The 14,744-nt window shown below is 44.6% G+C and overlaps 1 protein-coding gene across 1 annotated transcript in view; it reads right to left on the bottom strand.

Moving 5' to 3' along the window:
* Positions 1-2,004: 2,004 nt before the first annotated feature.
* LOC121545882 overlaps positions 2,005-14,744 on the bottom strand; it is a 79,870-nt gene continuing 67,130 nt past the window's right edge. The window contains 9 exon segments of the mRNA XM_041856771.2: positions 2,005-3,842; positions 4,021-4,196; positions 4,284-4,379; positions 4,598-4,824; positions 5,176-5,528; positions 5,784-5,872; positions 11,847-12,099; positions 12,371-12,463; positions 12,466-14,477. Coding sequence (XP_041712705.2) covers positions 3,180-3,842; positions 4,021-4,196; positions 4,284-4,379; positions 4,598-4,824; positions 5,176-5,528; positions 5,784-5,872; positions 11,847-12,099; positions 12,371-12,463; positions 12,466-14,477 — 3,962 coding nt within the window. The 3' untranslated portion in view covers positions 2,005-3,179.

Below are 14,744 nucleotides of genomic sequence, written 5' to 3'. Positions count from 1 at the left end.
GTTTTATTTCAGTTCATGAAAGATGGGACCAACACTTTACATGTTGCGTTATATTTTTGTTCAGTGTATATAAATTATTTCAACCATATGACAAGATTGGTGAAATTGAGGACAGGTGTGGGTCCAATAGAATAAGCAATAAAATGCCCATTAACAGTTTGATGTTTAACACCATTTATTTTGATTAGTTACAAAACATAAATAAAATCAACAATTTAATTAGTTACAATTTTACAGAGGCTAAATCATCAGAAACATACGTTTTATTTCTAGGTTTTTCTATTTAAATGTCCTTATAAATCATTGGTTCTCAGTCAAGTGTAATATCAGGACTCTCGAGTGTGTGTTAGATGAGCCCAATGGCCTAAAGGTCTAGGCCTACCCTTTGATGGTGTTTCATTGTTTGTCCAGTGAATCAAGTTTCCGTAGAGATAAAAACAAGTTGATACAGTATCTCTATTATTAGAACTACACTGACAAAACCGCTCACAATTGAATTACTCTGTTTCAACACAAAGTCTGAGAGGAATATAATATATCCTGGGGGGACTCCATCAACAGAGATGAGAAACAATGTTTTCTGGTGTCAGATAACCTCAGACATATATTTTAAATATTGATCAATAGAACACGATTTTACATTTTGTACAACCCCATTTCAAAATACAAAAATAATATTTTCTTCTTTTAGATTACATTTTGGTAACACTTCAGGGCGAGTTCCACATTTCCTTTTCATGAATATCATCAAAGCTGTGACATATGGTCAACATGTTAGTATTGACTTGACAGCACAGTAACTTCCTCCCCTCCACTAATAATCATCAATTATTTTACTGTGAAAATGTGGGTTGTCTCATAAAAAAACAAACACATAAATACCGAAAACCATTATGTTAAACTCTATATTCATATGCAATTGGTAAAGTGTTTAGTTTGTGAACAACCATAGGCGCCAACTGTTTTAGCTCCCTAATAGAAATGTGAATGTTTTGTTTTTCCTCCTTCCACTTTCAGTAGTTTTAGTGAGTTTTCAACTCACTATGAAGCAGTCTGTCACATATGCTGTACAATCTCCTCTTTGCTGTGGCACAAAATCTCTCTATCATTAGAAATATAAATACAAACAGAAATACTGCTTTAACTATAAAACATGTTGTACCAAGTAAGCTTCAGAAAATCTATTTATCAATGGTCAAATTTGTATATATGGCTAAATGCAATGACAATTGTACTGTATCTCATTGTCCATGTATCTGTCACTCTCTGGACTAAGTTGAGAAATGGAAGTCTGTAAACCTTTTGCAGCGTGCATGCAGCACTAAACAGGCCCTTATAGTCTAATTTACAAAATAGTAATTCACACTTAAAATAACTTTTGTTTTTAAGGACAAAAATAGTTCACTAATAATGAAATCCAGAAACAGTACTCTGGCTTGACAAATAGCCCAGTGAGGCTCTCACAATGCTGTTTAACAACAAACTATGGCTATGTCCCAAATGGTACCCTCCTTTACAAGATTAGGGTGCCATTTGGTACGCACACAATAACTATGGCCTTTATGGGTCCGAGCAGCACTCACTTAACTGTGACTTCTTTGACGTCTTGAGGAGAGAGAACCAATACATGATGGGCTCTATAGGTAAACAATGTGGTACAGTAACAGCTAATGTGAGAGTCTGCTTTCTATGGAAGTAAAGTAGTGGGGATACGATTTGTGATGCAGTGCAGCAATATTACAAAGCTTTTGTCACACGAAAGAAAAAAAAACTGTCACACATACAGTAAAGTATTAATTCTAAAAGGCAATATGAGGACAGCCCATATACAGTTACATGGTTTCCCCATTCCATTAAATTACTTGGCAGTTTGTTTTCTTACCAGTTTTCCTTGTATGACACATTTGATATGCAGTGTGGAGATTGGTAGTGAGGAAATTAAACATTTCCCTAAAACAAATGTATTTATTTTAGCTCAAATAAAACAGTGATTTATTTCTGATAAATAATTTACCTCAGTTTATTGTTGTGCACAGCAGCAGACATGAGAAATATAAGCACAAGTGTAAGCAGATTGCAGGCAAGTCAAGGTACGTTGTAGCCATAAGGTCATGCAGTCTTAGTGTTTTGATCAGTGTTTATTCAGTTAGACTTCAATGAAAGCTCACTGAACATATTCATAAATTAAATCAAAATATCAGCATATATTGATCACAATTTAATCATGTTACTCATCAACATGTTATTTTAAATCTTCTTTAAATCTACTGGTTACCACTTTTTATCAATGTAAAAAATGATAATACACAAAGTACATGCCTTGCCCGTGCACTACACTGTACAACAGTGTGCTTAGTGGCATTGCGGTAGTGATAATAGCCAGGTAGCACCATTATTACCATGCTCTGTGGTGTTACTGTAACATGCTGTTGTTGCAACTGCTAGATATCTCAATGGTAACCTGTTGAAACATTTGTGCTATATTCATGTAAGATGTCAGTTAATTCGTAAATGTCTGGTTGGTTATTGTCAACGTGCTTCTAGACAATTATTTGGTTAAACGCCACTACAGACAAATCTGGACGTTACAGGATGATAAAAAATTTAGATGACAGTTACTAATTGCACTTTTAAAATTCATAGTCCTTTTCAATATAAGTAAGCATTGACAAATAAAAACAAAAAAAATATCTCAATACATAATAATGTCAATGTTTTGTGTTCCTTCTTGTCTCTGCTTGGGAGGAAGAGTTCAGGGTCTAGTTGGATTTAAAAAATAACATGACCATTACTTGGTGTCAAAACACACAAGGAATATGTACTGAGAAAATCAATAGCAACACAAACACACACACACGCGCACACACAAATACACACATTACCTAATTTTGTACATCTCAAACACACCAACATCATGACCCCCCAGAGTTCCATATTGCCCTCTGTCTGTACATACTCTGTCTACATAGACTCAACCATCTATCACATTCACTTCCCATCTCATATTTACAAATATACTGACATCCATTTTCTCATTCTCAGACATTACCTCTCATAACATACACACTCTCAAACTTTCAACATGGTTTTTGCTCATCCATCATCTCCATCTTTTTTCTACTTCCCTCGCTCCATCATAATCGACCACACTCTTCCCCTCTTTCATTTTCTTCTTCTTTTCACTGCTGTCCCAGAGGAAGAGTGGAGGTTGGGGGCATGGGGTGAAGTTTGGCACTGGATGGTAGAGCAGCAGCAGAGCAGGAGGAGGAGCAGGAAGAAGAGGAGGAGCAGAAACAGAATGTCCCTCCGGGGCCACCGGGGGCAGTAACAGCAGCAGCAGCGCCAGTGTCTATGGGCCCCACTACTGCATTGTTGCTAGACCCAGGAATCAGACATCCAGGCTGAGCTAGGGCCAGCTGAGACGACGGGGCCATCTGGGGCATCTGGGAAGGCAACAGAGGTTTATTCTGAGGTGGGGCTCCTACACCTACATGGGGCTGCTGGGGTATATGTTGTTGCCCTGTCTGTGGCTGTAAAGGAGACAGTAGTGGAGTCTGGATTAGGGGCTGTTGTTGTTGGTGTAGAGGGGATTGCTGCAAGGGCTGTGTCTGTAATGGGTGAGCAGGCTGGGCTTGCTGGAGATGTAAACTTTGCTGTAGCTGAGGGACTGGAGGCATGTGTGTTTGTTGTTGTTGTGGTCCTGGTGGTCCCCCCACCCCGCTCCACTGGCTCAGGCTCCCCCCAGTGGTGTACTGAGCTGGGGCTGGAGCAGTGAGGCTGGAGGGGGCTGGGGAGGCCTGGGGGTTCAGTGGTGCCACAGGGAACCGACCCGGAGGAGCCACCTGGAAGGAAGACATCACTAATGTGAAACACAATAACGACATCCAATGTTTTTTGGTAGCTTGCAGTCATACACTGAATTGTACAAGTGTGTACACAATACATTGGCAATGGAATCCTGTACATGGGCAATCAAAATGCACTGTATACGTTTAGGTCACGAGAGGCCTGGCGCTTTACCTCTGTGGCCTGTGGCCACCCTCCCAACTCCTGCACCTGCTGAATCTGCTTGATCTGATTGAGCGAGGGCTTGGGAGCGGCGGGACCCACTGTCTCCTTCGTCCAATCATCAACCAGTCTGTGCAAGTCATCTGTGAACATGCTCTTTCTGGCACCCTGTGAGGGAGGACTGTGGTCTGAGAAGAGAGAAAGGGGAGATATTCAATCAAACACTACCTATTCAGAGGAAGAGGAATAGTCTTAAGTTTCGGTGAAACCTTTACCTCTTTTGGTAGTCAGTAGGGTGGTGTGTTCTGGGTTGCAGTATGGTGGTAGTTTGCTCTGTTCTCCCCCTGAGAAACTACTGGACTGCTGTATACCTTCAGCAGAGACAACAGATAGTCAGATATCACATATATCACCTTCAGTGAGAGAGAGAGAGATGGAGAAAGAGAGATGAGAGAGAGAGGGAAAGAGAAAACAGAGAGTGAGAAGACAAAGAGAGAAGACCAACAGGGAGAGAGGGGGAGAGAGAAAGAAATACACAGAGATCAAGATTGAAAGACCGAGAGTAGACCCAGAAAGAGAGATTGGTTACCGGGGTGACCAGCGAGTCCATTATTGTCCATGTGGGAGTGGGGTCTGGGCCGGAGCTTGGCTTTGGCCGGCCTGGGCCTGCGGGGGGAGAGGGCTGGGGATCCTGAGGGGAAGGCTGGGGTGCGGGGCAGGGTCTGCCGGTGGTCTTTGAGGGACCGCAGCTGCCTGTACAGCTCCTGGAGCTCTCTGTTCTGCTGAGCGTGGAGGGACATCACCTCCTTGATGTGCCTGGGGAAGAAAGGTAAAATACAGGGGGAGGAATGGAGGTGGGAGGAAAACACATGAAGAGAATGGGGTTTGGGAGATCATTAATGGCAGAGAGACAGAGTTGAGGAGGAGAGGAGTTGAGGATAGAAGAGAGTGATGACATGTTGAGAATGTAGACCGGCAGGGATGGAATGGAGTGGGTGGGAGAAAGAGTAAAAATTGGTGAGTCAAAATAGAAGAAAAAACAATAACTTGAATGATACTGAAAATAAACCCTGTCCCTTCTTTCCCCTCCCTGTCTCCCAGATGGGTCATTGACCGCACAAAATGAATTCCCAATAAACAATAAAGTATTCTATTGTATCATCTCACTTCTCTCTCAGCTTGTGCAGCTCCTTCCTCAGGTCTTCATCCTCCATCTCACTCTCCTCATCATCGCTACTGCCCAGGGGAGAGAGACCATGCCCGTGACCATGTCCTCGGGTTGGGTGGCTCAGTGCTGGGTTCCTCTTCCCCGCCTCCCTCTCTCCCTCCTTCCCTCGGGCCCTCCTCCTCTCTCTCTCCAGGTCAGGAGACACAGGGGAGCTGTCAGTCAGTTCTTTCTCCTCTTTCCGGGCCTCCGTCTGGGTCACAGAGAAGCGCCCCACTTTCCTGTGGCTGCTGCCCGTACCACAGGCTGCCTCTTTGGGGGGAGAGGCCTCAGGGGGCTGGGGCACTGGGGTGACCTTGGGAAAAGACAAAGTGGGAGTCATTAACTTTGTGTGTGTTCCTCCTCCTCCAGCACATTCTGATATTTAACCAGGAAGTGATAATCAGGAAGTTCTATGCACTTAATAGATCTGAAAGAATTTAATAGGCCTGGTAGTAGTACCATCTTGTCCTCTCGTACACTGGGTGGCAATTTTCCCATATTGCTTACACCTATCTAATCTTTTCAGAACTACACAGGTGTCTAGGGGCTGTTTCTAGATGGGCCGTACCTGAAATCGTCCCTTGAGTGAGTGGGGAGGGTTGGAGGAAGCCCTCTCGCTCTCCTCTCTGCCTGCCTGACTGCCACTAGAGTGACCGTCTGGTAAAAAAAGGAGTAATGAAAAACAACAGGGGGAGAGAGAGAGAGAGGAGGACATAGAGAGACAAGGACACGGAGACAGAGACACACATGGGTATAGATACAGACATGAGGACAATATATATAGACAAACACACAGAAATAGGCACACACAGAGGCACACACCAACAAGCACAGGGATAAGACGTGGACACAGACACCACAAACACAGAAAAAAAAAAAAACATTAATCCCATGACATCACATTATCAGACAGCAACCCTGAGACTACACAAAAAATCATTCTATTGTATACATGCTTACAGTTCATGGATGACAATGGGAGTGTGTGTGTGACATTACATTGATTTAGAAAACTATAGCATTTTTACAATGTTTTACTGTCCTTTTCTTACAGTGACAGGAACAAGGATAAAAGCGTCATAATGATAAAGATAACTTAAAAATAACATCTACAGTAAAAACATGCTTAAATAAACATAAGATGTTATGGGGTGTGGGGAGGGTTTGTATAAAGGTCAGTGATTCAAATTCACATATAAAAGACATGAGATAGAAATGCCTTTTAGGGAGGGGTCAGTTAGTTGAATGTATGCATCAGTATACTGTACCCCCCACCACACACACACACCCACAATGCACCTGTACCATATCAGACCCCACACACTAACATCACACGTCAATCTGGATGAATGAATTGATCCACAATTTAGATTAACAGTGATGTTCTCGTTTATGGTGTATGATATTCTAAACAGAAAGTGTGTATATGGATATGTTGTATCATTTGAGATATCAATGTAAAAATGTACAGCTTGGTATGAATGCTGCTGATGTTATGGTATTACACATTATGTATGATAGTACATCACCATATATACACACACATATGTAGAACATAAGGTATGTCAAGTGCACATACACTACATGGCCAAATGTATGTGGACACCTGCTCATCGAACATCTCATTCCAAACTCATGGCTATAAAATATGGAGTTGGTCCCCCCTTTGCTGCTATAACAGCCTCCACTCTTCTGGGAAGGCCTTCCACTAGATGTTGGAACATTGCTGCGGGGAATTGCTTCCATTCAGCCACAAGAGCATTAGTGAGGTCGGGCACCGATGTTGGGCGACTAGGCCTGGCTCGCAGTCAGCGTTCCAATTCATCCCAAAGGTGTTCGATGGGGTTGAGGTCAGGGCTCTGGGCAGGCCAGTCAAGTTCTTCCACACCGATCTCGGCAAACATTTCTGTATGGACCTCGCTTTGTGCACAGGGGCATTGTCCTGCTGAAACAGGAAAGGGCCTTCCCCAAACCTTTGCTACAAAGTTGGAAGCACAGAATCATCTAGAATGTCATTGTATACCGTAGTGTTAAGATTTTCCTTCAGTGGAACTAAGGAACCATGAAAAACAGCCCCAGACCATTATTCCTCCTCCACCAAACATTACAGTTGGCACTATGCATTCGGGCAGGTAGTGTTCTCCTGGCATCCGCCAAACCCAGGTTCTGTGATTCATCACTACAGAGAACGTGTTTCCACTGCTCCTGAGTCCAATGGCGGCTTTACACCACTCCAGCCAAAGCTTGGCATTGCAAATGGTGATCTTAGGCTTGTGTGCGGATGCTCGGCCATGGAAACCCATTTCATGAAGCTCCATACGAACAGTTCTTGTGCTGACGTTGCTTCCAGAGGCAGTTTGGAACTCGGTAGTGAGTGAATTTGAAGGGGTGTCCACATACTTCTGGCCATGTAGTGTAAAATGAAAATACACATAACTAAACTACAGTGAAACACACTAATATATACAAGAATAGCAGTCTGCTAAAACTATATGAGCTTATACTGTAAGCTTAGCCTTACAAAAGCCTATGCAGGTAAGAAAGAAACAGTATATATATATACACACACTACCGGTCAAAAGTTTTAGAACACCTACTCATTGAAGGGTTTTTCTTTATTTTTACTATTTTCTACATTGTAGAATAATAGTGAAGACATCAAAACTATAAAATAACACATATGGAATCATGTAGTAACCAAAAAAGTGTTAAACAAATCAAAATCTATTTTATATTTGAGATTCTTCAAATAGCCACCCTTTAGCTTGATGACAGCTTTGCAGACTCTAAGCATTCTCTCCACCAGCTTCACTTGGAATGCTTTTTCAACAGTCTTGAAGTAGTACCCACATATGCTGAGCACTTGTTGGTTGCTTTTCCTTTACTCTGCCATCCGACTCATTCCAAACCATCTCAATTGGGTTGAGGTCGGGGGATTGTGAAGGCCAGGTCATCTGATGCAGCACTCCATCACTCTCCTTCTTGGTCAAATAGCCCTTACACAGCCTGGAGGTGTGTTGGGTCATTGTCCTGTTGAAAAACAAATGATAGTCCCACTAAACCCAAACCAGATGGGATGGTGTATCGCTGCAGAATGCTGTGGTAACCATGCTGGTTAAGTGTGCCTTGAATTCTAAATAAATCACAGACATTGTCAACAGCAAAGCACCCCCACACCATAACACCTCCTCCTCCATGCTTTACGGTGGGAAATACACATGCAGAGATCATCCGTTCACCCACACGCGTCTCACAAAGACACAGCGGTTGGAACCAAAAATCTCAAATTTGGACTCCACCGGTCTAATGTCCATTGCTCATGTTTCTTGGGTCAAGCAAGTCTCTTCTTCTTATTGGTGTCCTTTAGTAGTGGTTCCTTTGCAGCAATTCGACCATGAAGGCCTGATTCCTCTGAACAGTTTATGTTGAGATGTGTCTGTTACTTGAACTCTGTGAAGCATTTATTTGGGCTTCAATTTCTGGGGCTGGTAACTCTAATTAACTTATCCTCTGCAGCAGAGGTAACTCTGTGTCTTCCATTCCTGTGGCGGTCCTCATGAGAGCCAGTTTCATCATAGCACTTGATGGTTTTTGCGACTGCACTTGAAGAAACTTTCAAAGTTCTTGGAATTTTCCGTATTGGCTGACCTTCATGTCTTAAAGTAATGATGGACTGTCGTCTTATTTGAGCTGTTCTTGCCATAATATGGACTTGGTCTTTTACCAAATAGGGCTAACTTCTGTATACCCCCCTACCTTGTCACAACACAAATGATTGGCTGAAACGCATTAAGAAGGAAAGAAATTCCACAAATTAACTTTTAAGAAGGCACACCTGTTAATTGAAATGCATTCCAGGTGACTACGTAATGAAGCTGGTTGAGATAATGCCAAGAGTGTGCAAAGCTGTCTTCAAGGCAAAGGGTGGCTATTTGAAGAATCTCAAATATAAAATATATTTTGTTTTGTTTAACATATGTGTTATTTCATAGTTTTGATCTCTTCACTATTATTCTACAATGTAGAAAATAGTAAAAATAAAGGAAAACCTTTGAATGAGTAGGTGTTCTAAAACTTTTGACCGGTAGTGTACAGTGAGGGAAAAAGTGATCCCCTGCTGATTTTGTACGTTTGCCCACTGACAAAGACATGATCAGTCTATAATTTTAATGGTAGGTTTATTTGAACAGTGAGAGACAGAATAACAAAAAAAAAATCCAGAAAAACGCATGTCAAAAATGTTATAAATTGATTAGCATTTTAATGAGGGAAATAAGTATTTGACCCCTCTGCAAAACATGACTTAGTACTTGGTGGCAAAACCCTTGTTGGCAATCACAGAGGTCAGAAGTTTCTTGTAGTTGGCCACCAGGTTTGCACACATCTCAGGAGGGATTTTGTCCCACTCCTCTTTGCAGATCTTCTCCAAGTCATTAAGGTTTCGAGCCTGACGTTTGGCAACTCGAACCTTCAGCTCCCACCACAGATTTTCTATGGGATTAAGGTCTGGAGACTGGCTAGGCCACTCCAGGACCTTAATGTGCTTCTTCTTGAGCCACTCCTTTGTTGCCTTGGCCGTGTGTTTTGGGTCATTGTCATGCTGGAATACCCATCCACGACCCATTTTCAATGCCCTGGCTGAGGGAAGGAGGTTCTCACCCAAGATTTGACGGTACATGGCCCCGTCCATCGTCCCTTTGATGCGGTGAAGTTGTCCTGTCCCCTTAGCAGAAAAACACCCCCAAAGCATAATGTTTCCACCTCCATGTTTTACGGTGGGGATGGTGTTCTTGGGGTCATAGGCAGCATTTCTCCTCCTCCAAACATGGCGAGTTGAGTTGATGCCAAAGAGCTCGATTTTGGTCTCATCTGACCACAACACTTTCACCTAGTTCTCCTCTGAATCATTCAGATGTTCACTGGCAAACTTCAGGAGCCTCAGGCCGAGGGAAATTGACAGGTCTTTTGTGTTTCTTTCATTTGCGAATAATCTCACCAACTGTTGTCACCTTCTCACCAAGCTGTTTGGCGATGGTCTTGTAGCCCATTCCAGCCTTGTGTAGGTCTACAATCTTGTCCCTGACATCCTTGGAGAGCTCTTTGGTCTTGGCCATGATGGAGAGTTTGGAATCTGATTGATTAATTGCTTCTGTGGACAGCTGTCTTTTATACAGGTTACAAACTGAGATTAGGAGCACTCCCTTTAAGAGTGTGCTCCTAATCTCAGCTCGTTACCTGTATAAAAGACACCTGGGAGCCAGAAATCTTTCTGATTGAGAGGGGGTCAAATACTTATTTCCCTCATTAAAATGCAAATAATTTATAACATTTTTGACATGCTTTTTTTCTGGATTTTTTTGTTGTTATTCTGTCTCTCACTGTTCAAATAAACCTACCATTAAAATTATAGACGGATCATTTCTTTGTCAGTGGGCAAACGTACAAAATCAGCAGGGGATCAAATACTTTTTTCCCTCACTGTATATATACACACTACCGTTCAAAAGTTTGGGGTCGCTTAGAAATGCCCTTGTTTTCAAAAGAAACATTTTTGTCCATTAAAATAACATCAAATTGATCAGAAATACAGTGTAGACATTGTTAATGTTGTAAATGGCTATTTTAGCTGAAAACGCCTGAAAGCGTTTTATGTACACTCCCCTACGTATTTATTTGGACAGTGAAGCTAAAACTTTTAATTTGGCTCTATACTCCAGCATTTTGGATTTGAGATCAAATGTTTTATGAGGCGACAGTACAGAATGTCACCTTTTATTTGAGGTTATTTTCATACATATCAAATAAAAGGTGACATTGTGTACAGTCACCTCATATAAACATCTGATCTCAAATGCTGGAGTTAATAAAAAGTTTTAGCTTCACTGTTCAAATAAATACATAGGGGAGTGTTTGTGTGTACATTATGTGTGTGTCATTGAACCATAGTGTATGTGCGAGTGTGTGTGTGGTGCTACTCTGTGCCAGCAGGTGGGGTGGTTGGTGTGGTGAGGGCAGTGTTTGGTGTGTGGGCACTGACTGGGCAGTGGCCTACAGAGCAGAGGGTGGGGCGGGGCTGTGGTGGGCGTCCTAGCTTGGGGGCTGCAGATCCAGGTGTACCTCCAGAGTTACAGTAGTAAGCTTATCTGCACCATGGACATATCAGCCTCCTGATGTTGCCCATCTCTTCCCTCCTTCCTTCCTACACTCTGTACCATTTTCCTCCTCATCCCCCCCTTCTCTGGCTCCTCTTCTCTACGCTTCTTTCCACTATTCCATCCTCATGCCAAGGGCGAGTTATCCCCCATGCAAACAAAAAAAGATTGCCAAAATAAATTTAGTAAAGCCATTCTCCAAAACAATTCAAAAGAGTAATGTATCATGTAGTGACATCGTCGACATTACACTATACTGTACAACAAAGACAATCACATTACAACAGAAACAAGATACAATTACTAATTACTTGTTAATGAATAAACAATCAAATAATTAATGTCAAAGATTAGCAGAAATAACACAACTAGGTTACACTAAACATTCTGTATCTACCCATTTGTATTTGAGATAAACACCCCCACCAACCAACACCCCATTCACCCTCTCTCTCTCACTCTCTCTAAGAACACGCTACCTTGCTGGACTCTGGGCTTCTTGAACAAGCTGGCGGAGTGGCGCAGTTTGCATGCCCAGCTTTTGAATTTGCGAGTCCAGGATTTCTTGCTAACGGGATTTCTGATACTAGGACATGTCAGGTTTAGGCCAAAATATCCACCTCCTGCATTGTGCTGCGGCGGCGATCCAGGGCCCAGGGGGATGGGGTGCAGATTTGGGGGCCACGTAGTGACTTCTCCTGGAGTACTGGTGTCAGAGTGAGGGGGGGCAGCCTGGAGGGGGAGGGGGAGGGGATAGGTAACATAGCGACATGGTAAGAGTGGCTGCCAAAATGGGGGGTAGAGACATTCGGAGAGAAAAAAAAATGCTGGAATATCATAAACTTACATAACAACAACCGTATCATTGAAAAATACATGCATCTATTCATTCATAAGAACAAGGCAATCGAAGTAGTGATCTTTACATAAAGTTTCAGGTAAAAGTCAATCAAACACTATTCAATGTTTCAATTCAACACCCAGATATGTGGACCTTACTTACAAAAATTGTGGGTTCTCCAGGGATAGGTGGGGGCCCGGCCGAGTCTCCGTGTGGGGGGGTCAGGAGGGAGGCGGAGGAGAGAGACGGGCCAGGCTGCTGCTCCACCGGGCCTGCTGTTGGAGCCCTCCCCCCCACACCTCTCTCTCCCTTTCCAGGTCAGAAGAGGTGGAGGAGGAGCGGGAGGTGGTGGAGGAGGTGGTGGAGGAGGAGGAGTGAGGAGAGGTGTCTGAGGACGACAACGCGGGAGGAGGGAAGGAGGAGGGATGGAGCGAGTGCGGCTCCGAGGATTCGTCCCCTCCTGCCGATGTCGAGGCTGCTGACACTGCGGTTGGACCAGCGGTAGAAGCCACAGCAGCTCCCCCCGTCACAGCTGCCCCACTACTATACTCCTGATACAACAAGTTCCTCAGCTTTTCATCCAGAGTCTTAATGCGGTTGTCTACAAACTCGATTTTGGGAGGGCCCTCGCTGTCCGACTCAGCCACAGAGGATGGCTGGACTGGTGAGGGGGTCAGGGTGAGGGAGAGGGGCGGTAGGGGGGCATCGGCGGTTGTGTTAATGTTGAGGGGCAGAGATAAGTCTGAGGAGGGGTGTAGAGGGGCAGAGTGACTGCCTGTATCGTCTGTCACACTGGCCTCCTCTGTAGACCGTTCCCACTCTGACTGTTGGAATGACGGCTGCTTCTGGAGAGGAGCCTGCTGGGACACCTGCTGATGCTGAGGGTTAACCTCGTGTTGTTTTTGTTGTTGATGTACCTGCTGTTGCAGCTGTTGTTGTTGTGTCTGTTCTAGAGGGAGTTGTTGAGCCATGTTTAGTGGCTGTAATGATTGTTGTTGGACATACTGTTGGTTCACTGACAGCTGCTGTTGTTGTTGTTGTTGTTGTTTTTGTTGTTGTTGTTGTTGCGGTTGTTGTTGTTGTTGCGGTTGTTGTTGGAGCATTTGCTGTTGCTGCTGAATATGTAGTGCCTGTTGCAGAGCTAACTGTTGTTGATGCTGTGGCTGCAGGTCAATCGCTGCCTGTTGCTGTGAAATGACTGGTTGTTGTTGTTGCGGTGGTGGTGGCAACTGGTTTGGCTGTGGCTGTTGCATGTGTAACTGTGTGTTGTACGGTGCGTTCTGCATTTGGACAGGCATTTGCTGAGTCTGTTGTTGTAGTTGGGGCTGCAAATGTACATCAGACTGCTGTTGTTGTTGTGGCTGTAGTTGTTGCTGTTGCAGCATCTGCAACTGTTGAATAGATTGTTGCAATGCATGCTGCTGCTTCTGCTGCTGCAGTTGTATCTGCTCTTGGTACTCTTGCTGTTGTTGCTGTGCCTGTTGGAGTTGCACAGTCTTCAGGTGTTGTTGCTGATGTTCTAGGAGCGGTTGCTGCTGCTGTACCTGTTGCACTGTTTGGAGCTGAGGCTGGGCTGCCATGCACTGCATCAGAGGCAGAGTGTGTTGCTGCTGCTCCAGACCTGCATGGCTAACAGGAGGAGAGGCCACGGCTCCGGACACAGCCACTGGAGGCTGGATTGGGCCAGTGGATGAGTGGTCCCCTCCAGACACACACTGTCCTAGGGTGGCCACCTTTCCTACATCACCCAGGCTTGGTCCTTGGCCCTGGCTCACCATAGAGCTGCCACTAGTAGCTGGGGAGGTCAGAGATTCCGTTAGAGAGGGGGTGGTAGTGGGAGCGATGGTGGCAGAAGAAGCTACCATGGTAGGAACTGGGAGGTTGGCAGCGGTGCTTGAGACATTGGTTGGGATGGAGGATGTTGCTGTGGTGGCACTGGAAGTTTGGTCAATGGAAGCCTGCAGGTCTAGGCCTAGGCCAGCTGAGGCAGCGGGGACTGAGTGTGGTTCTGAGGCAACAACTGCACTAGCGAGACTAGAAGCCAGAGCAGAAACCCTACTGTCAGAGGCAGCAGAGGCAGTTGTGTCAGGAGTGGGGGCAGCAGGGGCTGGGGGGGCAGACATGGAGGCAGGGGCAGAAACGGTGGAGGCGGAGGCATGGGGGGAGGAGGCGGTGGCAGGGGCACACAGGGTGGATGTAGGGTGGGGAGGAGGAGAGGAGACCATTCCAGCGAAGGAGGAGTCCGATCTCTGGGATCCTCCGTCCCCCTCTAGAGTACGTCGACCAATCAGAGCACACCAGACCAGAGAGAGGAGGGACAGAGGTTTAGTTGGTGTTACTCAACAGACAGAACCAAACACAGCTAAGCCGAGCCCAGCCGTACTACGCTGGCCTGGTTACGCTTCCACCATAGTTGTTGGAAAAGACAATGCAATAAGAAAATATTTAAGCCAGCACAGGGTAAAAGGGGTTGTAAAATGTTCTGTACAGTGCATAGCCCACCTTTGGAGCAGGACACTAACTGCACAGGACAGGT

The sequence above is a fragment of the Coregonus clupeaformis genome, chromosome 30 (genome assembly GCF_020615455.1).
Source record: "Coregonus clupeaformis isolate EN_2021a chromosome 30, ASM2061545v1, whole genome shotgun sequence".
NCBI lineage: Eukaryota > Metazoa > Chordata > Actinopteri > Salmoniformes > Salmonidae > Coregonus > Coregonus clupeaformis.
Note: the sequence above shows the minus strand (reverse complement) of the source record. Positions and strands in the feature narration are given on the sequence as shown.